Raw genomic sequence first — 27,828 nt, 5'->3', positions numbered from 1 at the left:
CCTGATCCGGGATATCCGTGTCTAGCGTCTGCTACTATGACACTACACTAGTATCTATAAATTTAAAGTCCTTTGGCTACTATTTCATCTACGTGCCATCAGGATGCACTCCGATCTGTTCGCCCATGCAAGACTCAAGTCTAACGTTATTGCTACATCCTCATAGCTCTCTGGTGCACAGGGCGATTTCCTGTCATTGTAGAGTGGATGTGTTCGGAAAAGTTGTGCCTCAGACCCCTCAGAATAATACTAAATTAACTTTTCCCTTCAAGTTAGAGGGTGCCAGTATACCACACTACTTACGATATTGACGGCCCACTGGCATCGACGGCTTTTCAATTGTAGCATTCAGCGACGTGCTAGAACCTTATATTGGCTCGTGCTATCGGCGGGTTCATTTGGATGGTGCTCCCAGTGCCTGATGATATTGTTACAAAACTTCATGCACACGAATTACTTCAGCAGTGCGATGAACGCTGCCCCAAACTACCTACATAGACAATGACTCTTTCACTATCTCAAGCATCCTACCCAACGCGATCAGTCCAAAACTCTGAGGGCCGAAAGCATCTGGATATTCGGCCAGAGCGTCTTCGGCCACGTACCACGCCGCCCAAGCGCGCTTGAAGGTCTCCGACATCATCAGAGTCTCCTCCTCGTCGAACACTTCTCGGAAGGTCCAATCTTCATAATCTTCCTCCTCATAATCTTCCTCGTTGGCAGCAGCCAGCTCGCTTGGTCGGAACTCCGCCCTGACTGCTCGGACAAGCCCACTCGTCTGGCGTATAATTTGACATGAGTTTCATACCGTCACCGAGTGTCTGAACTCACCTGCAGGTTCATGGCGGAAACCGCGTCCCTCCGCCGACGATGGTCTGACCAGTTTGCCATGATCGTTCCGCTCATCAGCTCCGCCTCCGAAACGTAAGCATCCTTGTTCTTGGTGATAGTATGCACTTTTGCGATGGCGAACAGTTGGTCACAGTAGGCATCAAGCAGGTGGCGCATCTCTTCGAGGAGCTCCTCAGATGGCTCGTTGGGGGCAGGAAGTCCGAGACTGTGGAGATGAATGCTAGAAAGCGCGGTCTCAACCACCGTGCCACCAGACGGAGAGTAGTTCTCGTTCCACAGCTTTGGATACCATTTTTTCACGGGAACACGACGGAAGAGAATGCCAAGCAGCTTGTTGCTTGTATAATATCGATCGCTCTGTAGGTCATTGCCTTCTCTCGCGAGGAAGTCAGGCTTGGGCTGGTCCTTCGCAAATCTCGGGAGGGAGGTAAAATTGACCGGAGTGCCTGTCTTTGGGAAATCAACAGCGTGCGAGGCAAACTTGGCGAGTTGCAGACACTCGTCGCAGCTTGGATCTTTGAGATCCGAGAATCTCAGATGGGAGATGGCGATATAACCCACAAGATCGGATTCGATCTACATTATGCAACCAGTTCAGTGAAGGAGGTTAGTCAGTGCCGTATAAGCTGCACACGTACGTAGTCAAAAATAAAGTCAACCACATCGGCAATTCCACATTCATGGGCGGTTGTTTTGATGGGAAGACCTTCATATGCTCCAGGACGTTTCACCGTTCGCGGGATGAGCTTCGGCTAAGGAGTATGAGCTTATGGGTATGCAAACCACATTGATGTAAAAAAAGGTACTCACGTCGAGGATGATATTAAAGTCATCCCCATCCAGATCCCCACCACCAAGACACGACGCGAGCGATCGCTGGCCCCTATGCACAGCCATCAAAATGGTATCACTTTGATGAGGAAAAAAAGACTGACTCGCATGAAAACACAACTACATTTGTCAGGTGTTTCAATTCCGGGCGAATGACTGCTTCGACAACTTGGAGGTCACCAGGGTGAATTTGGGGACTGCGCGTGATGGCAACCGATCCAGTTATCGGCGACAGCTTCCCAGTCTTTGGGTCACGGACTGTCGCATATATCTCTCCTTCCCTCAAGCAACCCCATTCATCTGACACCCCAAGCAGGGTATAAGATCCTGGGACTTCTATGTGCGCCCGATATTTGAGTTCGCGGAGAATGTGTGTCTCCGCACAATGCAAGGCGCTCTCAACAAGCTCGTTATCCCAGCGACGATCTCTCTCCTCTATGCCGTCCATACCAAGGCGCAAAATGGACGACACATTACGAAAGAGGGATGGCAAATGGAATGACGCGCCTAATCCATGTTGTTGGAGGACCTTCGAGGCATCGTTGAATGATGAACGAACCGACTGCGCTCTGTGGATAGCATCGTCCTGCAGCTGAATTATACGCTCGGAATCCACCTGACAGTACTCCATCAGAACGATGAGTGGTCGATTGAGGAACATGGCCTTCGGCCGTAAAGACGTCGATTGAACATCAAACGTGAGGTTATTCGGGGCATCAAACTTGATCTGGGATGGCCGAAGGCGGAGGTGTCTTCCAGGAATAGATGGGTCCTGTACGACAACGCCTTTGGCTCCACCAAGACGAAACTGAAAGGCAGATGGGACATCCTGCAACTTGGCCGGTCTCCTCTTGCCTTTCTGCATAGACCTCCAGATGAGACCAGCTAGGTCAACAGATATAGGACTACACCCATCTGTCATAAGTTGACCAGTTTCTGATATTTTATCAGGGAATTCTAGATCTATTTCATCGGGCCGAAGAGTAACAGACGGATCCGTGGCGGAGAAAGCCTGAGCCCATCGTGCACTTAGGCGTGCAGGCTGATGCAAGAGAAGAGAGGGTTGTCCCTGTTTACGAGAGAAGTCTCCCTGTAAACAGCTTTTGAGTCTGGTCATGTTGCATAGCCCGTGGAAGGGAGTGACTTACCAAGCTATTCCGAATACTTTCGGCATTCTGCAGTTGCCCGTTTCTGTCCACAAAGGGGGAGACAAACCACACGGAATGCTCGCGCAACCCACTCATGGAGTGTCCGAGCAGCTCGTACGGACGCCCAGCAACACGGCACCCAGTCTGAAGCAGAATCGGACGATACCGTATCCTGAGCAGCTCAGCGATGGAGAACTCGGTATCACGACGCAGTTTCGTCTGATTCTCATCTTGAAATGAGACCCGCAGAAAAGACTCGTGATGCCCAAAGCGGCGGAGCACACTGTTGGATTGGTCGGGAAGAGGCCCCTCCAGAATGTACCTGGTCGGCGTCAATATAAGGTGATAGCAAAGGTATACAGCAGCAGCCGCTGTAGCCTCTACTAGCACCAAGGACAAAACGGGACGAGGCCTTTGCTGCTCCTCGACAAAATGCTGGATGGCTTGGTGAAGCAGGGAAGTTAAAACCGCCTGGTAGTCCTCCGGCAGCCCAACGGACTTGCCATGCCTTCGTCGCTTCCTGCCGCTTGTACCTCCCTCTTCAATCAGAGATGCAAACGCCTGGAATATCTGCGAAGCCTGACGACCGTACTCTCGCTGAAGGTCGGCGATCTCGCGCTCCATCGCGAGGACCTCGAGGGCGCTCAAGATAGACCGCGTGATCGTCTTCTCTACCTCGAAAGCGAGCTCGAACTGTAGATCGGAAAGGAATTTGTCCAAGTCTTGCAGAATAGTGGGAGAGAAGAGATTGTCGCGAACGCTAATGCGAGGCTTCAGAGAGTAATCCAAGTGGAGACGACTGCGGCAGGCATGGACGAAATCCTCTGCGTCTGAGCCAGGATTAAACACCAGCATCAAGCTATGACACCCGGACGGCATGGGCTGATCTCTCATCAGTCCCCGTAAGCGCTGTGGCCTGCCGCCAAACAGTGGGGAGCTGGATTCTGCTAAGAACACGGGAGGTGAGTTAGTTCTGAAAAAAACCACAGGAGGATGTTCTGCTCGGCTTTCGAACAGCGCTTCGATCTTCGAAGGCGTATATAACGCAGCGACGCATGTATCGAATAAATTATCCAAGTTGAGCATTGCCATGAGGCCCCCCAGATCCCCATGAATAGGCTCCTGCGAAGGTCGAAATTCGAATCGTACTTGCCGGCGGTCAACGCCCTGGCAAGAGATGGACGCAGTGCCTGGAAGAAATATTTCGGCGGAGAACGAACCATCTGGGAGGAAGCGACCAAATGCATAGCGAACAAGCGGAAATGGCTTCGACTCCTGAATGCGCCTGTCCTTCTCCTGCTGCAGTTGCAGCGGATCGCGCCACGGGTTGGAATTCAGCATCTGAATTCGAGCCCGGTTGATTTCCTTCGTGCTGACTTTGAAGTAGATACGCCGATGGTTGACGATGATGCCAGCCGAGCCGTACGTACGCAGAAAGATCTTGCCAGCTTCTTCCGTAGGCAGAGCGAGTATGCCGCATTTTCCTCGCCAGTTAGGATTTCTTTTGAAAATGTCGACTTCGAAATTCAGCGGCGGTTGCGAAGGGAATGGAGGATTGTGAAGGACTTTAGAAAACTCGACCTTCAAGTCTTGCTGTGACGTCGCAAAGGCGATATCACGCATGAAGATCTCCATTGAGTGCCCTGATAGCGATCGGAGGTTTCAAAAGTCGGCGAGTAATCTGCGGCGACGAGGACGATAACCACTCGGATACTGCTGGGAGCGCAGCTTGAGGGAGCACCAGCAGGCTGCTGCGGGGCGTGTACGATAAGGTTGAGTCTCGGCTCGTAAAGCAGCGTCTGTATCAGATTCTTGAACCTAGGTACAATCAGGATTGAAACAGCAATATGTCGTCGCTCCCACGGCCCAAGCCGGCCAACTTGGAACAGCACCTTCCATGAAGAGACGGCCGTGTGCGGTGAAGCCGACGGAAGGAATCGAGTTGTCTTTACCTAGCACAAGCACATCCTCTTTGGCGATCGTCTGCCCTCTTGGATCGCGTATGACCCCCTGGTCAATCGCTTCAAGTACCTGAAGATGGCGCATGAGTGGTTTCGAGTGCTCAGGAAGCGCGATACCTATTGCTTGCGACATCGATGGAGGCTGAATCCAATGCGTACCACGTGATACAGACTGACAGCTAACTTTAAAACGATAGATCATAGACGCACTTTCACAAATGCTGCTTCAGAATCTTTGTTTGGTGCAGCGAAACAGCGTGGAACCTTTTACAGACCTGATGATCAGACCCATCGTCACCCGACACGGTTGACGCCGACTTCCTTCCGCTTTCGGCTTAGGTTTATTTGACCACATACTATTTCGCTGCGCCACAAACAAAGATCTTGAAGCAAAATCCATAGGAATGTGTCTATCGTTTTGAATTCAGCTGTAAGAGACCTGAGGAAAAGTCGGGACACGCTGGAGAAACGGGAGGTAATGCCTCGACGCTGACGGCTCCAGTCTGTCGTCTTCCAGGTATATGCAGATAATGAGGTTACTGGCGGGTATGGAACACAGCGCATAGCAATGCACAACACATAGATCCACAAATGAAGATTACATTGTCCCATCGCTGGCGCCGCGCATAGCCCCCGTCCCCTCCTCCTCAGGGCATGTTGCACCACACATTTCCCCAGCGGTCCGCCGCAGCGCCCGTCGACCCGCCGCCCATGACGCCCTGCGCTCCGCTGTCGATGAAGCCCACACCATAGCTATCCCCGGCCGTGAACTGCGGGACGGGGCACCGGAACCCGAGGAACGGCGGGCACGCGCGGTCCACCGCGTTGCACGTCTCCAGACACGGCAGCATCGCGTCGTAGCTCTCCGCGAACGGCGCCAGGCTCGGGTTGCGCGGGGTCGCGGACGGCGCCACGGGCTGTAGCGCGGGCTGCGTGCTCGTGCCCGTCGAGGAGGGGTACTCGCCGCACCGCGGGAACGAGACCATGCAGAGCCACGCGCGGTATGCCGTCTGGCAGTCCGCGCACGTCACCAGCTGGCTGTACTTGTCACGCCCGCACGCGAGCGTCGTCAGCATCACCGTGAAGTTCGCGAGCCCGCTCAGCAGCGGGCCCGTCAGCGAGTCGGGGAGATCACCCGCCGTCGCGCCGAGCGCGGGATTGTTCGTGAGGTCTGGCAGCGGCGCTGCGTACGCGACCGCTGGGCAGAACGGGAGCGAGTGCACGAGCGGGCACGAGAAGGAGGCTGTGGAAGCCGTCAGTGCGGGTGGTGGAGGGAGGGCGGGAAAACGTACCGGATTTGGTGACAAAATTGATTGGCCCGCTCACTTTGGTGTCGTTCAGGATCGCGTATGCGGTGTAGTTCTTCTGCGGGAGTAGCCCGTTGATGAGCCACTGCCATCGCCAGCCATCGGTATCACGCAACCAGAGCCCTTGGCTCGAGACGGACGACGGGGAATCGTAGAGCGAGCCCTCGACCTGCGCCACGTTCAAGGCGCATGTAGTCAGAGGCAGTGGAGTCGTCGAAGTCAGTGTGACGAACACGGAATAGTTGGAGGGAGAAGGGGGAGCGGGAGGGAAAGTGAGGTTGGCAGCAGGGAGTGTGTAATTGGGGTAGGTCGGGGCGGATATTTCTGGTGGTGAGAATGGCGGCGAGAAGAGCAAAACCTGATTGGAAGTGGTATCCCCAAGTAAAGGTAGCTCGTCTAGTATCTGGTGTATTGGTCCTGTACATGTATTGTCAGTCAGGTCACGAATGGGTGAGAGTGACGGAAGAGTGCGCGTGGTCGCGCCAGATGCACTGGTGGGGACCGGCAGCGCTTATTTAGAACGGATCGACTCAAACAAACAGCTCCACGCTCGCTCGGTCACTGCTGAAACCTGGGATGTTTCGGAGCTCCCACACCATGTGCATTAGAGCATTCTCGTCGCGACAGAAGCTGCAGTAATGCACTCTTAGTGAAGCTGAGTATCCGTTAGGAGGACGATCCCCATTAAAGCGATATACCATCCCGAGGGTACGAAGCTGCACGAACGTCGCGGATCGTGAGCAATGTATCAGTTACATGAGACTGCAGTGTCTGAGTGGTTGCTCGATCGTACGTATTCTTGGTCCAAGTTCGGGCTGAAGTGAACAGGCAAGGGGTTGCTCACCGGCATTCGAAAGTCCAATCTCGAAGGACAACGACTGGCTGGCGTTATATATCGCCAGCACGCCCTGAACATTCATGGGGCCGGACCATACACCCAAGCCGTCCTCCAGCGGGATCTCGTACACATTCGCCTGGCCGAGTTCCGCGGGACCTGGCTGGGAGGCGGTGCTGTCATTAGTGACGAACAATCGAGGTAGTGTGGTTTGCGCAGAGCATAGTGCAACTGAGAGGTAGAGCGGGTTGGAGACGGGGAGCTTGAAGGTGGGTGGGTTGGGGAGAGTGGAGGAAGAGAAGTTGTAGACGCCGTGGTTGAGGGTGAGTTGTGGAGGCTGGGCGACAACAAGGAAAGCCTGAAGAAGGCAAAGGAGCGTGCGGGGCAGGCGCATGTACGAGCGCATCGCGGCGTCGGTGGAGGGGAGCGCGGTGGTCACCGTTGCGGGCGGCAACGAGCTCAAGCACTGGGTCACGTGGCGCTTGTACCTAGACGCGTCTGAATACCGAGCGGTCCTCGTTTGCTCTCCCTCTTCGCGTTCTGCGGTATTTGCCCGTCGAGATACGCGTTTTCTGACGACGCTGGTCGACATCACGAGTGCAGGATTCCGGTGTGTGCGGCAGTAGAAGAGGAGCAGCTCGGCTCGGATCATTGACACCCGACCATTTCAGAGGCTCAATCCACTGAGCGCCCAATTCTCCTCTTGACCACCACCACCACCCATGGCCATTCTTCGACGTGCTCCCTTCTCTCTCGCGCGCCCGCGGCGCTGTTCGTCGCGCTCGTACCATGCCACCGCCCCCAACGCTGCCAGGCTTACCATCGGCATTCGACGCGAAGACCCCCTGCGTATATGGGAACGCAGGTGTCCGCTCACCCCGGACGCCGTCCACGACCTCGTCCACAACGACGGCGTCGACGTCCTCGTGCAGGACTGCAACAGGCGCGTCTGGGGTATAAACGAATTCGTCAAGGTGCGTCCGCTCACCCCATCGTACGACGCCAAGTGAGACTGACGCCCAGCGCCCCACAGGCCGGCGCGAGACCGCACCCCACGCTCGCCCCCGCGCACATCATCCTCGGCATCAAGGAAACTCCTCTCCCGGAGGTCCTCACAGACGCGCTGCCTGCGCCGTCCGTCGCGCCTGGTGCTCCGCTCCAGCCCCGCACGCACATCATGTTCTCCCATACCCATAAGGGTCAGATGTACAACATGGAGCTGCTATCCAAGTTTGTCTGTCCGTCTGTTGTCGGAGACGCGGCTGCCCCTCGTCCAGAGCTGCTTCCGACACTCATCGACTATGAGCTACTTACTGGCGAGGATGGGAAGAGGACTGTTGGATTTGGTTGGTTCGCTGGTGGTAAGTGTACGCTCATGTACTACTCGAAAAAGCGCGTTCAGGGTAGAAAAACACGTCGATGATGCTACACTGAGAACTCTGAAATTCCCGAGGAGTCGCCGGGACGCCTCAAATAATCTTCTCGAGTAGTTGTGAGTACTAATGCGGACTGACAGTCGCCGGTACACTGGAGTCCCTGAATGCTCTCGCACATGCACATCTCGAGCTCGGTGTCGCCAGCCCATTCCTCGTGAGTCTGCATGTCATAGACCTGTCTTCCAAGTCTGAATATATGACAGTACACTCCTCGTCCACATACGCATCCGTCCCTGGCCTCGATCCGCGGTACTCTGAGGGATGTCGTCGGCGCGCGTATTGCGGCTGAAGGAACCCCGAAGTGCTTGGGTCCCATTGTGCTCGGCGTCACAGGGTGAGTAATCTTCCCTGCATGCCCATCAATCGTCTCATGAACAATATGCACAGAGCGGGAAAAGTTGCTGATGGTGTCTTGGATATCCTGAAGGAGCTTCCCATCCAGCGGGTCGAAGTTGAAGACTTGCCCGCTCTAGTTAGTGATCCAGGTGAGTTCAACTTGGACGCGGGCATTCGTTGGCGTGCTTACTTGGCTGTTTCCAACTGACACTGCTTAATAGGCACGGATCTCAGGAAGGTAGGATGGTAGAAAGTGCTTTGAGTCCCGGTTGCTCACGCTGTGCGACCAGATCTACGTCGTCCATGCGCTCCCTGCGGACTACTTCGTGCAGCGCGACGGGCGGCCCTACGACCGTGCTCGGTATTATGCGAACCCGCAGGAATATGAATCTGTTTTCCATACGAAGGTGTGTCATCTTGTTCCAGATGTTGAACTTACATTACAACGTTCTGCTATAGATCGCCCCATACCTGTCCCTGCTCTTGCACGGCGCAGGGTGGGCACCGTCGTTCCCAAGACTTATGACTAACGAGCAGCTCACGACGACACTGGAGAAGGCGCAGCAGATCGGGATGGGCCGATTCGCGTGTGTCGGCGATATCAGCTGCGACGTGGAGGTCAGTCCGACCGCCTGGAGGGGCCATCTGCTGTGACGTTACTAGCACTGACACCAATCCCGACGCTAATGTTTCTGTTCTTTGTACAGGGCGGCCTCGAGTTCCTCCCGCGCCACTCGACGCTCTCCGCGCCGTTCTTCGCCACCCGCCCGAGCACGCTCCCTGCGCACCTGCCGCCGGTCACGATGATGGCCGTCGACATCCTCCCCACCGCACTACCGCTCGAGGCGTCGCAGCATTTCTCCAGCGTGCTCCTGCCGTACCTCCGTGCGCTCGTCCGCCAGACGCGTCCGGGCGGGCAGAAGCAGGACGAGCGGGAGCACGCACGGAGAGAGGCGCTGAGGAGGGCGACGGTCGCACAGGGCGGCAGGCTTGCGGGAGAGTTTGCGTGGTTAGAGCAGCCGATGAAGGTGTGGAGCGCTGGGACCGCGGGTGCCAAACCGGAGAGCTTGGGGCAGCCGAAGAAGAAGGTGCTGATGCTTGGGAGCGGGATGGTTGCTGGGCCGGCGATCGAGGAGATCTGTAAGCGGCCGGATGTTCAGCTGCTCGTGGGTAAGCAGCTGTGCTTCATGCTATGGCGTGCGATGAGCCTGAATGGGTTCGTTTGCAGCTAGCAATTCGCTGGTGGAGGCTGAGCGCCAGACTGCGCCGTATCCGAATGCGGACCCTGTGCTGATCGACATGAAGGACACGGACAAGATGCGAGAGTTGATCGGGAAGGCAGACGTTGTTATCAGGTCCGCTTCTGTCTGCGTGTCTGATTTTTGCTGTGATGCTGATGGGTGTGCTGAAGCTTGTTGCCTGTGCCGTTCCACCCGGCGGTTGCGGAGTTGTGTATCCATCAGCGGAAACATCTCGTGACGGCGTCGTATATCTCTCCTGCAATGAGAGCGCTGCGTGAACGGTATTTTGGCCCTGTTTTGTACCTGGATTGTTATTGACCAAGCATACGCAGAGCGGTGTCTGCTGATGTTGTGCTTCTGAACGAGATCGGTCTTGATCCCGGGATTGACCATTGTTCCGCGATGTCACTCATCTCTTCTCTTCGTGCACAGAAGAAAGAAATCGTATCGTTCACTTCGTTTTGCGGCGGCTTGCCTGCGCCGGAGCATGCGGACAATATACCGCTTGGGTACAAGTTCAGCTGGAGCCCCAAGGGCGTCTTAACTGCCGCCTCCAATGATGCGAAGTTCAAGCTGAGAGGCAAGGTGCGCAATTCCCAGAGCTCTGCGAAGAGCCGCGGTCAATATTCATGATGCGATAGGTCGTGGAGATCGAGGGCGAGGAACTGCTCCAGGAATTCGTACCTGACCTACCGATTTCTAACGTGCTTAAATTTGAGGGGATTGCGAATAGGGACAGCCTGCCGTATGCTGACGTCTATGGCCTGCAGCCCCTCTCAGGTATCAGGACGCTGTTCCGAGGCACGTTGCGGTATGTTTTTCCTCGAGTTGTAGATCGCATCATGCTATAGTTGAATCAGGTACCCGGGCTTCTGCAACCTCATGAGCATGTTCAAGACCATCGGCCTGTTGGAGACTTCGCCGCCGTTCAGTGTGGACCGGTGGACCTCACTCGCTCGACGGTCGCTGGAGGCGAAGCTGGGGACGCCGCTCAAGGACTCTGCTTCGTTCTTCTCCGTACTTGGAGATATCGTGCCCCCCTCTCAAAAGGACGAACTACTCAACGCGCTGCGGTGGCTGTCGTTGATCCCGTCTTCTGCTCGGTCAACCGGCGTTGAGGCGCTGCCGCCGCTGCCTGGAAAGCCCGCTGCGCCGATTGACCTGTTTGCGACCCTCCTGGCGCACAAGTTGCGGTATCTGCCTTACGAGCGCGATCTGGTGGTCCTGGCACACGAAATCATCGCACGTCCCACCGGATCGCCTGCGGCTGGCGGGACACATGAGGAGGTGCACACGTCCTCACTCGTCGCGTACGGCACGCCCAAGGCGTCCGCGATGTCCCGCACCGTCGGGCTGCCCGTCGCGTTCGCGGCGCTGCAGGTCCTCGACGGCGGCGTCACGTTGAGAGGCGTGCAAGGCCCGACGCATAGCGAGATTTATGGCAATGTGCTGGCGCGCCTGGGAGAGGCCGGCTTGGGCATGACAGAGACGGTGCGCCGGAGAGATGCGCGGACGGTAGAGCAGAGACTGGAGACGCATTGGCTGTCTGGGCTGTGATGTGTGGGGCTGCCCTTATGTGTCGGTGATACCCTGTATCTGCGATATAATCTAGCGTTAATACTTGAACTGGAGTACCCTGTCGTTGCTTGACAGCACACCATTAAGTCTCCTTCGATAGTCAGTCCGTAACACGCCCATGTGACATTGACGTAGAAGAATCACGTGTTGAGAGACGGCGTTTGGTAGCGGGGCCGAAATGGGAAATGAAGGTATTTGGCTCGACCACGTCTCCCAAGCTCACGTACGCCGACCGTCTCTCCATAATTTTAAGTATTACTAGCTCGTGCACTTTGCGTACGCCTACTAATTCACGGATGCCCCGACGTGCCCGCATCCACTTTGTGTCCCTGCATTCGTCGTTGGTCAACCTACCCATCTCCCTGTACGGCCCTCTAGTCGAGCGTGGAATCGTGAGTCCATTGCTCGAGTCTCTGCGGTCAGGCTGATATAATTACTGTAGCGCCCACAAGGCCTTGCCGTTCACCTAACCCTCACGTCAGCGAGCCCGAAAGCGGCTTCTGACGATGCGAAGAAGAGGACGGAAGCGTATGTAGGCTGGACGGGCATGGCCGCGTCGTCTTCCCTTGCCCACTTCAATTCCGGCGACACAAGCGACAGAGGGCTAGAAACCATAGAGATTGATCCGCAGTATGCTGATGGGTTAGGCTTCGCGCTGGGTGACATCGTCAGTTTTATTCCGCTTGTTTCGTCGTTCCCCGTTCTGACCTCGAGTTTCTCCAATTCAATATGCAGGTCGAGATAGGACTGTTGCATAACCTATCCTATGCAACTTCAGTTGCGACTGAGCCCGTGTCATCTGATGACTGGGAAATCATCGTGAGTCTCTGCTCTTGCCAGCCATCTGCCACCATACCCTAGAGACTGCGCTAGGAACTCCACGCGTCTCACGTTGAATCCACGCTGCTCTCTCAAGTACGTGTCGCGAATATTGGCCAGGAGATAGATGTCTGGGTCCTCGGGCGCACCAGAGTGCGTTTGAACGTTGGTATGTGAATTCTCGGACAACATTTTCAAGCTCATATCATATGCATCGGTCCCATATTTTAGTCTATCTTGAGCCGTCTACAAGCGGAAAGGCTCTCCTGCTTACAACCAGCACCGAAGTAAGCATTGCGCCGAAGCTGCGCAGGAAAGCCGGTGCGTCGGGCTCTCGTGGCGGTCCCACTGCTATCAATGGAAGCTCGGGCAGCACGAAAGTGAATGGTATCAATGGCGGTATCAATGGCGTATCGAAGCTCAAACAGGGCAACGACGTTCCACACAAAGACGCTGGAAAAAAGAGACGACAGACTCGTACACTGCGTGTCCTACCACAGCGCATTTTTCCTCCCTCTTCCCCGGTTGATTCTGAAGTGGCGATCGCCTATGTTTCACGGGCTGTCCTGGCGTCTTTGGATGAAGAGCCCCAGGCAGTGAAGAGGGTGAAAAGCTGGCGCGCTGTGGTGCGGCGCGTTCGGCCTCCAGCAGATCCTACCCAGGAGCAGGCAGGACATGGCCCCTCTGCACTCGCTGCCCCTGCCCCTCGCGTGCTCGTGCCGAATGCAGATGGAGTAAATGGGCGGCCGCCATCGCCTGCTCAGAACGACGAGGTCGTCGTCGTGTGGTCCCCGGAGGTCACTATCCCCGGAGGACACATCGTGTTCCATGGCATCGTTGACGGTGTGGACGATTGGGATCTAGTACGGTCAGCGCTCTGGAGCTGTCGTTCTCCTTATTTGTCAGGCTTTTGCTAATGTGTTCACAGAGTGACTTTTCTGAGAGAGGAAGGGGATATACCAGATACCCCTTCGCATCCTCCGGGCGAAGAGGAGTACAAGTCCGTATCGATTTCGTTATATAAACGACTCTGACTCACATTTCATCAGAATGAGACCATCTCAGCACGGTTTGGCCGGTGTAGACGATATCCTGAGCCGGTGTTCTACGTTCTGCTTGACCAATTTCGCACTGCATGCCTTCAGCAAACGGGTGCGTGGAGGTATGCTCAATGACCATGTTTTCTATATTTCTATCGTATCTCATATTCGCACCCCATCAGTCCCTGGCTTGCTTGTGACTGGCCGATCCGGCTCGGGGAAAACTTCCATTCTGCATGCTATCGCAAAGTCGCTGCAGGAAGATTCAAAGACTTTTGCATGTCAGACCTTCCGCTACTCGTCGAGTTCTTGTGCCATACAGCTGATTGAGGATACTCCCAGATATACACTATGTCGACTTCGCCAAGTACTCTGAAATACCCATAACAAAAGTACGCGCCCTGCTCAAGTACTGGATGGACAAGGCGTCATGGCACCGACCCTCGGTCCTCGTCTTTGACAACGTGGATAAACTGATGGGTGCTGAGCTCGAAGTGCGTGTTTGCGCGTCGGTACCGAGCGACAGGAAGCTGAGCGTGACTTCTGGGCACCTGTGTAGCATGCCGACTCTTTCCGAAGTAGGCACATCACAGAGATCTTCCTCGCGATATACGGACCCTCTGCGCGCTCTGCAGCTCCGAACGCGAACGGCGTCGTCCTCCTCGCAGCGGCAGAGTCACAAGCCGCTCTGCACCCGCTGCTGAACTCGGCCCATGCGTTCCAGGAGGTGGTGGGTCTCAAGCCTCCAGGGAAGGATGCTAGGAGAGACGTGCGTCCATTCGATGTGGCTCGGCAACTGTGCGGCGCGCTTACCTGAAGGGCGGTAGATTATCGGGCGGTTGGTCCGCGATCGGATGGAGACCTCAGACATTACGGAAGAGCCCTCTGTGCCGCTGAATTTCACGGCATTGGCTACGCAGACGGAGGGGTACTCTGTGACTGACCTCAAGGATCTAGTTGCTCGTGCAGTGCATCGCGCAGCAATCCGGGCGTCGAGGAACGACGCGGACGAGAACGCTGCGGTAGGTCTACGCTAGTTTCCTCGGTGGCGTGTGACTGTCTGATCGTTTTATGTGTGTGCAGACGACTCTTGTGCCCGGAGATTTTGCTGCGGCACAGGTGGATTTTGTTCCGCTGTCGCTGCGGGATGTGAAGTTGCAGAAGTCTGAGGTCGCATGGTCCGACATCGGAGGTCCGGTCTGATTTTACGTTTTGAGGAGTGAAGGGAATGCTAACACCTGTGATATCATATGCAGGGCTCGCCGAGACGAAGCGGATCCTCCGTGAGACGCTGGAGTGGCCGAGCAAGTACGGCCCAATATTCGCCCAGTCTCCTTTGCGTCTGCGCTCTGGGTGAGTTTCTGGCTCTTGGATTGTCTCCGCCATAATTTACCGAATGAATGCGCGATAGGTTACTCTTGTATGGCTATCCTGGGTGCGGGAAAACCCTCCTGGCATCGGCGGTCGCGAAGGAGTGTGGGGTGAACTTTATCAGCATCAAAGGCCCGGAGCTGCTGAACAAGTACATCGGTGCGAGCGAGAAGTCTGTGCGTGACACGTTTGCTACCTTTGCGAGTGCGCCTGACAGGTGGGCGGGGCGCCCCTTGTAGGTGCGCGACCTGTTCGAGCGGGCGAGCGCGGCGAAGCCGTGCGTCCTGTTTTTTGACGAGTTCGACTCAATTGCGCCCAAGCGGTAAGTTACGAGTCGTACAAAGTGTATCCTGTTGTGCTAACTTGTTCTCCCTCAACGTGAATGTCAACAGAGGACATGATAGCACGGGTGTGACGGACCGTGTGGTTAACCAGATGCTGACGCAGATGGATGGTGCTGAGGGGCTCGATGGCGTGTATGTGCTCGCTGCTACGAGGTACGACTTGGCATTCGGGTGCATGGGCACGATAGCGCTGACGGGCCCGCAGTCGTCCCGATCTCATAGACTCTGCTCTACTCCGCCCAGGCCGCTTGGACAAGTCGCTGCTCTGCAACATGCCGGATGCGTCCGAGCGGAAAGACGTGAGTCCCGCGCGCAGAGAGGTGTTGTCGGGAGCTAACACGATGCAGATCCTGACGGCGCTCAGACGCAAGACCACGATTGCCCCCTCGGTCGACTTCGACGCGCTCGCGGCGCAGACAGACGGGTTCTCGGGCGCGGACCTACAGGCTCTCGTGTATAACGCTCATCTGGAGGTGATACATGAGACTATCGCCGCGTCGGAATCTCTGGCGCAAAGTGGCGGCGCGGGTCCTGCGGAGGAGGAGCGTGCCATCGAGTACGTCCGTTTGGGCGTGCTCGGAGAGGACGGCGGGAAGGGAGTGGTCACGCGCGCGGAGGAGGCTGCGTTTCAGCGGCGGGTGAGCGCGCATCGATATGGAACTGCCTGTTCTTCTCCTGAAGGTGACGATATGATGTGTATAGCTTCGGAGGATACTGTCGAACCAGGCGACTGGTAAGCGGGTCGCGAACCACCCGGCGGAGGTCGACGCGCCGAAGGTCTGTGTCTCTCTGCCTGACTGTTGTTACTGGTGTCGCTGAGGCAGCTTCGCCTACAGAAGCACGAGATTTCCGAGGAGCATTTACGCAGAGTTCTGAAGACGATGCGCCCGTCGGTCCTTCCGGAAGAGCGGCTGCGGTTGGACCACATGTGAGAGGCGCCGTCCAAAGCATCTTCCGCTAAGCTAATTTTTTCTCTGCATAGATATCGAGCATTTGTGTCTGATAGGAGCGGGGAGCTTCCCGTTCCACCGGACGCGGGCGGGGTGGGACATCGGGTGTCGTTGATGTAGTACTCGAGGTCTACGGGTGGGATTTAGGATGAGCAGGCATACGACTGTTTCCCGGAGTTAGTCTGTTATTGCATAATGCACAGCTTGTGGTTGTGATTGAGCAGGGACGCTGCCGCGGCGCGTCGCGCGCGATGAGACGCGTCGTGTCGCGCGCGTCACGTGTTGCTCAAAATTCTTGGGACCTTGACTTGAATCCGTTGATTGACCTTGGATTGACTGGGACATTGACTGCTGTAGGAACGGTCTCCTCTCACAACACAGTGCCCGTTGGACAGCCCACCCCTCAATAAACATGGCACGCATCCGTACCGTCAAATCCAAGACTGTCCGCGGTAAACCCACAGCACCCTCTGCTCCTCAGAGATCAAAAGGCAGCAAGCAACCACCAAAGCACGCCCAGCGTCCTGCCCGACGTGCATCACTGGCCGACTCAAAAACCCGCGGCGAGAAACCGACGGACGCCCGCCATGAAAAGAGCAGGGACGAGGACACGATCGAGCTTGTGACCGGCCCACAGACGGAAGACGTGTGTATCATCCGAGACTCTGCGCACACTGACTGACGGGCGCGATATGTTCTCAGCCTAACTTGATCAACGATGTCTCGTCCTTCCTCAAGAGCGCCAAACTGAATGGCAAGGCCCCAACCCACGACGAGCCTGCAGTGCCCGACAGGCAGTCCAAAAAGGACGGAAAGCAGCGCGACCGGGGGAACGAGAGGAGGCGCAAGCAGGCTACAGTAAAGAGCGGGGATCAGCCCTCCGTACCGCTGCCCCTCCCTGTCCCATTCCCACCATCCTCCTCGGCGAAGAAGGCTAACTTCATCGTCGAACCAGTTGCGCTCTGGTACGACGCCCTCCCTCCGCTTCCCCCTCCTCCGACTGCCCACCCCACCCCGACTGCCGCTCAGATCGCGGAGCGAACTGCGCGGGCTTCCGACCTCCTCGCGCAGGACGCGGCGGTGTACCAGGCGTCCACCACGTCCACAGGCGATGCACACTTTATGCAGAACATCCTCGCACGCGGTACGCTCTCTGACCGGCTGAGCGCGCTGACTCTACTCGTGCAGGCGAGCCCGGTGCACAACGCGAAGGCTCTTGAGACGCTGCGGGGGCTCGCGGAGCGCGGCAGAGGGAAGGGCGGGCGAGAGGAGGGCTTGAAGGCGGTGCGGTGTGTCGTCGATTGGTGGGTCGGCGGAGGCGCGCCCGGACGGAAGCTGAGGTGGGTCACACTGTATTCACGGACTATTTTTTTAATACATGGTTGTTCTCAGATATTTTCGTGATCAGCCGCTCCTCCATCCGTCCGCAACCGACTCGTACCTCATGATGTGGTACTTTGAGGACTGGCTGAAGAAGTACTTCTTCTCCATCCTGCAGATTCTCGAGGTGCGTAAGCTCGTGTTGTGGACGTATAGTAATGAAAATAACTAATTAAACTGGTACAAGACGTACTCACTTGATCCTCTCAACTACGTGCGCACACAATCGCTCGCGTTCATCGCGACCCTCCTCCGGGAGAAGCCCGAGCAGGAGCAGAACCTGCTTCGCTTGCTTGTGAACAAGCTTGTATGTCCCATCTTCCCTCCCACGTCCCATTTTCCGTGTCACTTCGATATTAGCGGTCCGCACTCACTGTATCCCCATTCCTAGGGCGACACAGACAAGGCGATCTGCTCGCGCGCGTCGTATCACCTCCTGCAGCTTCTGCAGGCCCACCCGAACATGAAGGCAGTAGTCGTGCGCGAGGTCAAAGCGCTCATCTTCCGCCCCGCGGCCTCGACATCCGCCGTGGCACAGGCAGGCGCGCTGGTCGAGAAGGTGCATACGCACATCCGGTTTGATGATGATGAGCCGAAGGGCGGGGGCGCGCAGGGGAAGGAAAAGAAGGGAAAGGCGAAGGACGTGACCCCCGCGCCGCTGGCGGAGCGCTGGAACACACACGCGTGGTACTACGCCGCGGTCACGTTAAACCAGATCGTGCTCACTCCGGGGGAGCATGACCGGGGGGTGGCACGGACGCTGATCGGGATGTACTTTGAGATGTTCCACGAGATCCTGGGCACGGGGCGCGGGCCTGCGGGCGGTGAAAGGGACAGGGAGATTGTACAGGGAGACGACGGCGCGAAGTCGACAGCTGGGAAAGTTAAAGGTAAAGGTAACGGGAAGGCGAGGGCCAAGGAGGTCCGAGGAGAAGCAGGTTTTGCGGAGGTGGAGGACGCGAGCTCGCGCATGGTCGGCGCTGTTCTCACCGGCGTCAACCGCGCTCTGCCTTTCGCGCGGGCGGATGTGGACGAAGTGTGAGCGGACGCACATGCTTCGACGTCGATCGATGCTGACCTCCCCATTACACTGCAGGCTCAAGGAGCACATCGACACGCTCTTCCTTATTACGCACACCGCCACATTCAATATCTCCCTCCAGGCCCTCCTCCTCATCTTCCACGTATGCTCCTCCTTCGCCCCACCATCCGCGTCCCAACACGAGTCTTCCTTCACCACGGCCCTCACGGACCGCTTCTACCGCACTCTTTATGCCTCGCTCGTTGATCCGCGACTGGTCGAGTCCAACAAGGAGGCCATGTATCTGAACCTTCTCTTCAAGGCCCTCAAATCGGACACCAACAGTGAGCGCGTCAAGGCTTTTGTGCGCCGCTTCGTGCAGGTGCTTGCGACAGGCATCGGAGGCAGCGGTGGTGGACCTGAATTTATTGCTGGAGGGCTGTACCTCCTCGGTGAGGTGAGTGCATTTTTTGATAGAAAACACGCGATGATGTTCATTCACCTCCCGCCAGTTGTTCAACACGACTCCCGGGCTGAAAAGCCTTCTGGGCACGCCAGTGCCGAAGCGAGGCACCGAGCCGGAGAAGTACGACCCACACAAACGCGACCCGCAGTTTGCGCACGCGTCCGCATCGCCCATGTATGAACTTGTATGTTCGAAACGTCTCGGTTCTCTTACCATAGCAGCAGCACTGACAGCCCCGTAGCTCCCACTCCTGCACCACTACCACCCGGCGATATCCCTGCACGCGCGCCAGCTGCTCGCTTCCCAACCATTGACGGCGACGCCCGACCTCGCGCTCAACACGCTCACCCACTTCCTCGACCGCTTCGTGTATAAAAACCCGAAGAAGCCGAAGACGAAGGGCGCCAGCGCTATGCAGCCCGCCGCCAGGTCAGACCGCGCTGGGGGCGTCTCGCTCGTCAAGGGCGAGGTCGCTCAAAGGCAGGTGAACGAAGAGCGCTTTTGGAAGAGGAGACCGGAGGCCGTCCCTGTAGACGAGGTGCGTTGCGTTGTGTACGGGTGCGTGTCGGGCGCTGATGGACCACCCGCGGCAGCTGTTCTTCCACAAGTTCTTCACTCGAAAACGGGAGAAGGAGGCGCAGATGGCGGCCAAGGTCGGGAAGCGCAAGGCCCGCGGGGACGCTTCCGGAACGGATGACGATGTGGGCGCGGACGAGGATGAGGAGGAGGAAAGTCAGAGCGACGATGAGCCCAAGGCTGCGAGCGTGAACGAAGATGGTCTCGAAGCTAACGAGCATGCTGAGAGCGACGAGGACAAAGAGGAGGCGGAGATCTGGAAGGTGAGCTTATCTACCACCACAAGGCTCGCTTATCGTTACACTTTACACCGTAGGCCATGAAAGCAAGCATGCCCGCGGAGCTGCAGGACGACGATGACGAGCTTATGGATGCCAGCGACGACGTTCCGTTGGGGCTCGACGACTCCGATAGCGATGGTGATGCCGACGAGGACTTCGCGGCCCAATCACCCGCAAACTCACAGGAAGAAGACGATGACACTGGCGACTCGCTGGCAGAAGCCTCAGACGCTGATGACCTGCTCCCGCTCGACGGCCTGATCGAGTACGCCGGGTCCGACGCTGGCTCTGGCAGCTCTGGCGCGGACGAGGAGGAAGAGGAGTGGGCAGGGATTGGCGCACCCTCTGCTAAGAAGCGAAAGCGGGACGAGCGGGGCGGAGTGAGCGCGAGAAGAAAGCGGCTGAGAGCGCTGCCGACGTTCGCAAGCTACGACGAGTATGCGCGGATGATCGAAGATGCGCCGGAGGACTTCATCTAGTACCGTGATCTTACGCCAGCACTAGCGACTGGAACATCCGTGCGTAGGGATTGTTGACAACATTGAAAGCACACACTGAAGACATACGACCGCTATCCAGCGCTCTAGTGCTCACAGGATTTTCAGGTACAAAATGCGCCGTACTGCTTACTCGTACACATATTCTGCCTATTCATACACAGATTCTGGACACTGTCCGTGACACTGGACTCATGAAACTTCGTGGCTCGCCATCTCCCCCTTGCGTTCACCGCTCACAACAGTGCCAGGATTTTGTCCGCCGCGCAGACCGTGAGCTCGCTCGGCACGGGCTCTACTACGACATGCGTGATTTGAGTACCCTCGGTGATGAGAACAAAGCGCTGCAGGATCAACACGGTTGGTTCACGCGAACGACGAGGGAAACGGTCCGCTATTATCGTACCTTCGAACGAGGGCCACCGAGGAGCGGGGATGCGTCAAAAAGCAGGCCGAGCGCACCGACGAACGCGCCTTCATCATCGGCGATGAACTTGATCGCTGGAGTGAGGAGATTTGAGCATCGCGACGCGCTGTACATGTGCAAGAACAATACACACGCGTTCCCCCGTTGGCAAGCTGTGCTTTCCACGCTCTGCGAGGCGCATACAGTCAGATCTCACCCGCTGCACGAGAGGAGAGGGCGAATACTTCATCACAAACACGTCGTTCACGGCGACAACGTAGACGTTGCGCACGCCCTTGGCGGTGAATTTCTCGTACGCGTTGATGTACCCAGGCACTTGCGCACTGCACGTTCCCGTAAATGCGCCGGGCACACCGACCTGGGTAGAGACTTAGGCTCAGGTTCTGGCTGCAGTGATTGTTGCGTTCAAACGACGCGCGGCTCACAAAGACGTTCTTTCCCGTGAGCCCCTCGAAAGTGAATGTTTCGGTCGAGCTGTCTTCCTTCACGAGGGCTGAAGTCGGAATGGTTGAGCCGGGCTTGACTTCGGCGGCGCTGAGGAGGGAGGTCACGGCAGCGTGAGCGGTCTGGATTGTTGAGGAGAGCAGGGACATGGTGGACGAGAAGAGGACGTCAATTGGAGCAGAAGCAAGCCATGTCCTCAGCTATATAGTACGCGTGACGTCATTTCAGTCACGTACAGTCACAGTAGAATGAATCACAGTCACGACTGTCACAGCTCAAGAACGCGAAATCAAATTGTGGTCACCGTTGAGCCGGTCGGACGCTAAGCTCGCAGAGTCGTACTCCCGGATAAATATACGGTGCTGCTCTTTCACCATGTACCTGTGTGCAGGTCAGCAGAGTGCACATAGGTCCCGCAGCGGCACTTACACCATCAGCTCGTTCACGTGGTCCCGAACGAGGCCCACCGACTCTGCATCCATCGTCGAGCTCGCGACCATCTGCGGCAGGCTCACTGAAGGTGCCGCGTCGTCAGTTCGTGCGACGGGACATGAGAAACAATGCATACACACCCGACATGTGCAGCAGGTGCTCGGCACCGTAAATCGAGCTCATCTCCTTCTCCTGACCTACCTGCACCGTCGGGCCAGTCACGTATTGCTTGCGGATGTCCGCGTACTGCGGCCGCTCGAAGCGGTAGAGCAGATTCGCACCGATCGTGGGGTCAAAGTATGTTTGCAGCCCTGCAATGATCGTGGGCAGCACTATTACAGCACCTTGGACGGGGTGCATGACAGAGAGATCGAGTCAGAGAGTCGGCGACATACTTCGTTACGGTCGAACTCCCACATCTTGCGGAGGAAGCAGATGGTGGTTGGACGCACGCATAAGTGTCACGAATGACAGATCTAGAAGGTTTGAGGCATACATTCCAAGGACTAACAGCTCGTACACGCATGATAAGCAGCCACTACTAAGAACAAGAATAGTCTAAGTGTCCGTTACAATTAATACACGAACGGGATGAGTTTGTACGGAGTGACCCTCGACCACTTCTCCCACTGGTCACCGAACTCCTTCTTCAGGGTCCTGTCTTCCTTCGACAGCCTGCTCACTGCTAGTGCAGGAACGATGATCCAGATGCTCACCCACAGGACCACGCAGAAATTCCGCGCGATCGCATTGAATCTGCCTAAATTCGACCACCACGAACCAGAGTCGAGAGACCACGAGACTGCGCCAATCGCCTGCATGATCAAGCCAGTGTAACTAGGGTGCCGGACGATGGAATATGGCCCAACAGTAACAAGTCGGTGCTCCTTCGTCATAGAGAGCTCGTATGTGAAGAACCGTCCGAGTGTGCGATAGCACCACCAGCGGACGACACCGCCCATGCCTATGAACGCCCAGCTTGCGACAAATGTTTTCGTGACGCGCAAGCCGCTGCTAGGCGACAGGAGAAGGAGGGATATATGCCCAGAGAGAGAAGGATATTCCTGGGCGAGAATAACAGCGATCTCAGCCACTGCTGTAATGACCGCCATGGACTTCGACAATCCACGTCAAATATTGCGAGAGACAGATCGTAGAAGGAATACCTTTATAATGTGGATCAAGGCATTGAAATCCCCGCGCGATATACTATCTGGTCTGTCATATTTTGACAGTTCCGAGGGTTTAGGAGGCGGATTGGGTGAGGTCATGCCAATGAACATGAAGACTGCATTAGATGCTAACAAGGGTATCTTTAAAAGAGGAGTGCTGAGAAGGGGGACAGAAGTTGGGAACATATCGACTGGCATGTTACACTGACCTGCTCACGGTTTATATACGCAAGCCTTTTCTAGCTTTCTAGCCGTCGCCCTGTTGGGAACGAAGGAGACATGGGAAAGTGGAGATACCCAGACTCATATCTTCAAGAAGCATTTTCCACCGGATCTTTGTTGGCCGAAGGAACCTATTCGCAGTCAATAGAAGAACATCGATGTGACTATGGAAGCGAAAACGGCAAACCCGGCATGCGCTCGATACAATTCGATGGAGAGTTTAGCAGGGGTAAATGTCAGCGGCTTCGGAGTGCGTTGCATGCCGGCTGTCTTCTCGACATGTGAACTGCAGTACCACTGTGGTGTTCACAGCCTAAGTGAGAACCAGCCGCCGTAGCGCTGCTAACGCAGGATCGTTCTATAGGACGCACCGTCTTCTGTTGCCTTGCATTTTGCTTGAATGAAGTTGATATCCTTATCGGAAAGGAGTCCCACACGTTATGTTGGCCATGAGGCGACCCATTAACACTTGACACAGAAGGCACGTCCACTATCAAGTTTCACCACAGAAAGGTACAAGAAGCGAGCCATTATCACAGCCTGAGTGAGAACCAGCCGCCGTAGCGCTCTTCAACGCTTAGAGCGCCTTTTTATGTGCATCTCGCAATTTTTCCATTGTAGTTAAAGAGAACGTTGGCGATGAACGAGCAAAATGCTTTCCTCAGTACTATTCCAGGTTCGGCATCTTCAAGGCGAAATCGTGTACTACGATCAGACCTTTGTAAGTAATCCGTCCTCCACTCCCCTTACTCAATAAGGATTATAATGTAGCTACGGGAGACTAACACGGACCTGCAATGGCCAAGCACCCGGTCACGCACCTACGGCATGTACATCTCAGCGCTTATAATTAGTACCCAAGGCTCGGAGTAACCTTCTATTTAATACGGCCTTCCGCGAACTTCCACGTCTATGTGATGGATCTCGGGCCAGCGCCAGGCCAATTTGAAACCCGGCGGTAAGGTAAGAATCTTCTCATGAACTTCTGTATTGGGACTAGTCTATTCATAAACCCGGCTAACACAGAAACACGCCCTGCTTTTGGTAATTTCGTGATAGCTCTGAAAAAACTCGAAGACGCTCACCTGTCAGTGTTTACCAGCGGTCTCCCGGATGCGCTGTCGAACTCAGTAAGGGCGCACGGATGCTCCCCCCCGTCCATTCAATCTATGAAAGAGAGTGCTCCGGCCTGGAGCATTCCTGTCGCAAAGGCAGAACTGATCGGGGGATCACCTCGATCATATCTTGAACGAACGGGAGTACTGACCAGGATTGGAAGGAGGAAGCCTGGCTAAGGACAAGGACCGAACAGCTCGTGGCCCAACACGCCACCTCCATGCCACTGTACTCTGCTCACTCTCGTTGTTGGTCAGTCCCATCCCACGCCTCGAAGTCCTTTACCTGCCGGCAGCACTACAATTTCCCCCTTACCGCTCGCTCATCTCCCTCTCGTCCGCCATGCCTGAAGCTGAAAAACTGGAGACAGCATCCACTCCGATGGTCGAGTCGGTCTCTGACTCCATTCTCGAAGCCCAGCTTGAGCCTCGACATTCGGCCAGATAAATGCCTTTGGCCGCTTCCAGCTATGGTACTTAGAAGATCAGCTCTCAAATTACTCTCCGTCTGATATATCATGGATCAGCTCGCTCCAACTCTGGGTGTTCTTCTTCTCTGTACATCGTTAACCTTCTTCATTGCGTTAGCATCTCACCTCGTGGTACGAGTAGGGAGGAATAATTGGAAAGGCTTTTCGATGCCTATGGACCGACAATTCTGCTCGTGCTCGGAACTGTGGTATACATGTTCAGTATCATGATGGCCTCCCTCGCCTCGCGCTATTACCAGTTCATTCTTGCGCGAGGGATCACCTTTGGTATAGGAAGTGGTTTCATGTGTGTTAGTTACTTTTTGAAGCGTTCCGTTATCCTTGATTGTAAACATTCATTTTACATGGCAGTTTCTATCCTGCTGTTTCGACTCATTTCGTAAAATGGAGGGCTACCGCGGTCGGCATCGTCGTGTCGGGATCTAGCGTTGGTGAGCATCGTTATGCAACCCACTGCACATCCATCTCATTAATTTCAGGGGGTATTGTTTTCCCCGCGATGCTACAACGTCTCTTCAACGAAACTAGTTTGGCTGGTCCGTGCATATATCTGGACTCTCTGCCTCGCTTGTGGCATCTTTACCACCCTCACGGTGTCAAGCCGTTTGCCACGTCGAAAATCAGGACGGTGGATCGACCTCTCGTCCCTACACAACTCCAAATTCATGCTCTTCTGTGCAAGTGCTGGAATGTCGTGTTTTGGTACGTTTCTCGTGCTCCACTTATTCCATATCTGATGTCCCCGGTAATGACATTGACAGGTCTATTTGTCCCTTATTTCTGCGTCGTGCAGTATGCAGGGGCCCAGTATTAGCCAGGCACACGGCTTCAGCCTTCTCTCTATCATGAATGCAGGCAGCGCAATAGGGCGCGTGTTCCCCGGCCTAGCTGCAGATATAGCAGGGAGATACAACCTGCTCCTCCTCTTATCGTCCTCGAGCTTATTCACGCTCGAGCTCTGGCTCACCCAGATGCACTTCCAGGACCTCATCGCTTATGCAATGATATACGGCTTCTTTTCTGGATCTATCAACTCTCTAAACGTGCCATGCATCGCCCAGATCTCGCGGATTGAGAAGATTGGCACGAGGATTGGGATGGCGTATAGTATCATGTCATTTCCGTACGTACTGGTCCCACCTTCGAGCTGGTCCAAGATGTACTGATATCGTACCGTGCGCGCAGTGCTCTCGTCGGCTCCCCGATCGCTGGTGCGCTTCTGACATGCGCGCACGGGGACTACAACACGATGATCATATGGACAGGCGTGACCCTGCTCGTGGGGAGTGCCCTGCTGTTGGTGGAGGAGCTTGTCCTCAACAGAAACCCCCTTGTCAAGGTCTAGGGCAACATGTTCCCCATTCTCATTGCTACGAGTACACCCCGTGATGTTGTGCTGTGTCTCGCACGGCGAGGACTTGGGAGGAGGAAACGGTGAAAACAGAAAACATAAGAAGCGAAATTTTTTGTTCACATCTGTAGGTTAAACTCTCAGTAGTTTGGTGTGTCGTCTAGACTGCGACGCAGATATGTATAGGCTCCACTTCTGCAGGAAATGGAGTTATTGACTAAATACCTGAGCCGAATGATCACTGCGAATACCCGTCATCGCGCGAAGAATCGTGGGCCCTCACCATGCCGCCGGAGTGAGGAAGAAATTTGTTGAAAGGCAAGAAAGGTTACGACGTGCCTCCGCTGTAATTTCGCGAGTGTTTGATAGTACTGATATTCTCTTGTCGTTGATGCGTACGATCATCCGCCGAAGACGCTCGCAATGATTCCACTTTCACAATATTGTCCCTCACGCAGCCGAGGTCGAACATTTATTCTGAAGTCTTGATGGCATCCAAGGAGACAATGCGGGCACCTGCTTACCGAGCCTCTGGGAGCACTTTGAAATGAGTATGTACACGAACTCTTGGAAGTCGGAAGGACCACGCGGAGGCATGCACACTTGAGACGCCTTGTCGACATCTCTGAGACGACACTTGGACCCTGAGGATGCCGGTTGGCGGACGTCTAACATGAGATCTGAGATCCGAGTGCTCAGCGCTCAGCGCTCAGCGGTGATATTACATGGAAGGTTTGCTGAACCTGCGTCACATCCAGCCGATTGGCCCCAACGGCCCCCGTTTAGAGACAGTTCTAAATCAAATTAGAGTGTATTTGCAATGCGCGGAGATTTATTTTTGGCTAACCCTGCCTTGTGACAACATGAGAGTCCTTCCCCCTTCGCTACAGAAGTCTCATATGGCTACAGGCACATCACCATGGAGGGCTGTTCGGTAGATGATAACTCACTCGAAGTGCGATATTCGGCATATTCCGAAGGCTCTCTGAACGTGCCCGGCTGTCACACGCACTTTTTGGTATCTAGTTCTCACGCATGGTGAGGCCGATGCCGACGATGCCGACAGGGGTGAGGACGTCCAAGCCTGTACAAGTATGGCAAGGACCACCGCAAATGCTATAAGAGGTTCGATCTTTGAGCTGGCACTTTCAGGGTCCGGGAAATGGGCATTTTCGGGAATTTTCATATAACGTTTTTCCAAAAGGGTTGTTTATGGTGACATTTTCGATCAAACATCACCGAGAGGCCAATTTGGGGGAAATTCGGATCGAACATACTAAAAAGGTGAATTTTATGGACAGTACAGATTAAACACAGTCCTAGCATACTTGTAATGTCTGTACACTAACTTTAAGAGAGAAATGGAAAACCACAGTTTGATGGAGGATAGCAGGCGCTCAGCCAAAAATGGACCCCATACACCAGTTTTGACCCCCCTTGCTAAGAGGAGGGTATCCCCAATTCCAATTTCGCCCCCCTCTTGAGGTACTCTGTGGACTCTTATTTTGGTTTTTCAACCTGTGATAAAGAATTTCATTCCCGGAGCCCTCTTGGCAAGATCATACACTGCAGTGCGCAATATCCATATCAATGTTTGTCAATAACCTATTGAAATCACCAGTAGCACAGTAGATGTTTCAACCAAGAATGAGCACATTTGACCCCAAGGGACGAGTGAGGATGGGGCAATCATGTAAGAAATACAAACATGAAAGCATGGCATAAGTACTCAATCAACAAACCCTAACCCTCTTCAGCTTGCGAGCTCACTCAACACCCAGAAATTCCAACACACTCCCTTGAGCGAAGCAAGCCGATAAAAATGACTCACTCCCTGAAGCAGAGCACTCCCTGAAATCTCCACCTCAACCTCAACAACTCAACAGCATCTAATCCACCAGTCA

The 27,828-nt window shown here is 55.2% G+C and overlaps 8 protein-coding genes across 8 annotated transcripts; 4 read left to right on the top strand and 4 right to left on the bottom strand.

Annotated features, from left to right (window-relative positions):
• Positions 1-490: 490 nt before the first annotated feature.
• SCP_0802860 (hypothetical protein) lies at positions 491-4,466 on the bottom strand (the record flags this gene model as incomplete). Its single annotated transcript, XM_027760876.1, has 6 exons — positions 491-778; positions 832-1,428; positions 1,491-1,604; positions 1,663-1,735; positions 1,788-2,773; positions 2,832-4,466. The coding sequence occupies 6 exons, from the start codon at positions 4,464-4,466 to the stop codon at positions 491-493; spliced, it is 3,693 nt and encodes a 1,230-aa protein (XP_027616677.1).
• Positions 4,467-5,439: 973 nt separating this feature from the next.
• Positions 5,440-7,340, bottom strand: SCP_0802850 (hypothetical protein; the record flags this gene model as incomplete). Its single annotated transcript, XM_027760875.1, has 3 exons — positions 5,440-6,035; positions 6,085-6,516; positions 6,944-7,340. 3 exons carry the CDS (start codon positions 7,338-7,340, stop codon positions 5,440-5,442), a joined length of 1,425 nt encoding a protein of 474 aa, XP_027616676.1.
• Positions 7,341-7,656: 316 nt separating this feature from the next.
• On the top strand, positions 7,657-11,504 carry SCP_0802840 (predicted protein; the record flags this gene model as incomplete). Its single annotated transcript, XM_027760874.1, has 14 exons — positions 7,657-7,908; positions 7,968-8,295; positions 8,451-8,524; positions 8,574-8,704; positions 8,758-8,855; positions 8,928-8,944; positions 8,997-9,113; positions 9,166-9,324; positions 9,414-9,876; positions 9,935-10,061; positions 10,118-10,228; positions 10,280-10,532; positions 10,589-10,758; positions 10,808-11,504. 14 exons carry the CDS (start codon positions 7,657-7,659, stop codon positions 11,502-11,504), a joined length of 2,997 nt encoding a protein of 998 aa, XP_027616675.1.
• A 317-nt stretch (positions 11,505-11,821) lies between these two features.
• SCP_0802830 (Peroxisome biosynthesis protein) lies at positions 11,822-16,169 on the top strand (the record flags this gene model as incomplete). Its single annotated transcript, XM_027760873.1, has 21 exons — positions 11,822-11,917; positions 11,968-12,192; positions 12,261-12,344; positions 12,399-12,513; positions 12,576-13,212; positions 13,273-13,344; positions 13,394-13,506; positions 13,567-13,665; positions 13,727-13,878; positions 13,944-14,153; positions 14,212-14,406; positions 14,468-14,576; positions 14,641-14,737; positions 14,796-14,931; positions 14,995-15,077; positions 15,148-15,252; positions 15,305-15,398; positions 15,447-15,737; positions 15,802-15,876; positions 15,936-16,027; positions 16,082-16,169. The coding sequence occupies 21 exons, from the start codon at positions 11,822-11,824 to the stop codon at positions 16,167-16,169; spliced, it is 3,168 nt and encodes a 1,055-aa protein (XP_027616674.1).
• A 292-nt stretch (positions 16,170-16,461) lies between these two features.
• On the top strand, positions 16,462-20,252 carry SCP_0802820 (Ribosome biogenesis protein; the record flags this gene model as incomplete). Its single annotated transcript, XM_027760872.1, has 10 exons — positions 16,462-16,695; positions 16,752-17,389; positions 17,442-17,556; positions 17,617-17,736; positions 17,821-18,467; positions 18,526-18,907; positions 18,963-19,100; positions 19,158-19,454; positions 19,510-19,755; positions 19,809-20,252. 10 exons carry the CDS (start codon positions 16,462-16,464, stop codon positions 20,250-20,252), a joined length of 3,261 nt encoding a protein of 1,086 aa, XP_027616673.1.
• Positions 20,253-20,506: 254 nt separating this feature from the next.
• SCP_0802810 (Putative peroxiredoxin) lies at positions 20,507-21,290 on the bottom strand (the record flags this gene model as incomplete). Its single annotated transcript, XM_027760871.1, has 5 exons — positions 20,507-20,614; positions 20,677-20,771; positions 20,831-20,865; positions 20,922-21,055; positions 21,123-21,290. 5 exons carry the CDS (start codon positions 21,288-21,290, stop codon positions 20,507-20,509), a joined length of 540 nt encoding a protein of 179 aa, XP_027616672.1.
• Positions 21,291-21,416: 126 nt separating this feature from the next.
• On the bottom strand, positions 21,417-22,856 carry SCP_0802800 (hypothetical protein; the record flags this gene model as incomplete). Its single annotated transcript, XM_027760870.1, has 6 exons — positions 21,417-21,522; positions 21,571-21,655; positions 21,714-21,905; positions 22,026-22,111; positions 22,162-22,688; positions 22,740-22,856. The coding sequence occupies 6 exons, from the start codon at positions 22,854-22,856 to the stop codon at positions 21,417-21,419; spliced, it is 1,113 nt and encodes a 370-aa protein (XP_027616671.1).
• A 2,511-nt stretch (positions 22,857-25,367) lies between these two features.
• Positions 25,368-25,918, top strand: SCP_0802790 (hypothetical protein; the record flags this gene model as incomplete). The annotated part of the gene is made up of 2 exons (XM_027760869.1): positions 25,368-25,696; positions 25,759-25,918. The coding sequence occupies 2 exons, from the start codon at positions 25,368-25,370 to the stop codon at positions 25,916-25,918; spliced, it is 489 nt and encodes a 162-aa protein (XP_027616670.1).
• Between the last annotated feature and the right edge of the window lie 1,910 nt (positions 25,919-27,828).

The sequence above is a fragment of the Sparassis crispa genome (genome assembly GCF_003851025.1).
Source record: "Sparassis crispa DNA, contig_000007F, whole genome shotgun sequence".
Taxonomy (NCBI): domain Eukaryota; kingdom Fungi; phylum Basidiomycota; class Agaricomycetes; order Polyporales; family Sparassidaceae; genus Sparassis; species Sparassis crispa.
This window is presented reverse-complemented; position numbering and strand designations above follow the sequence as displayed.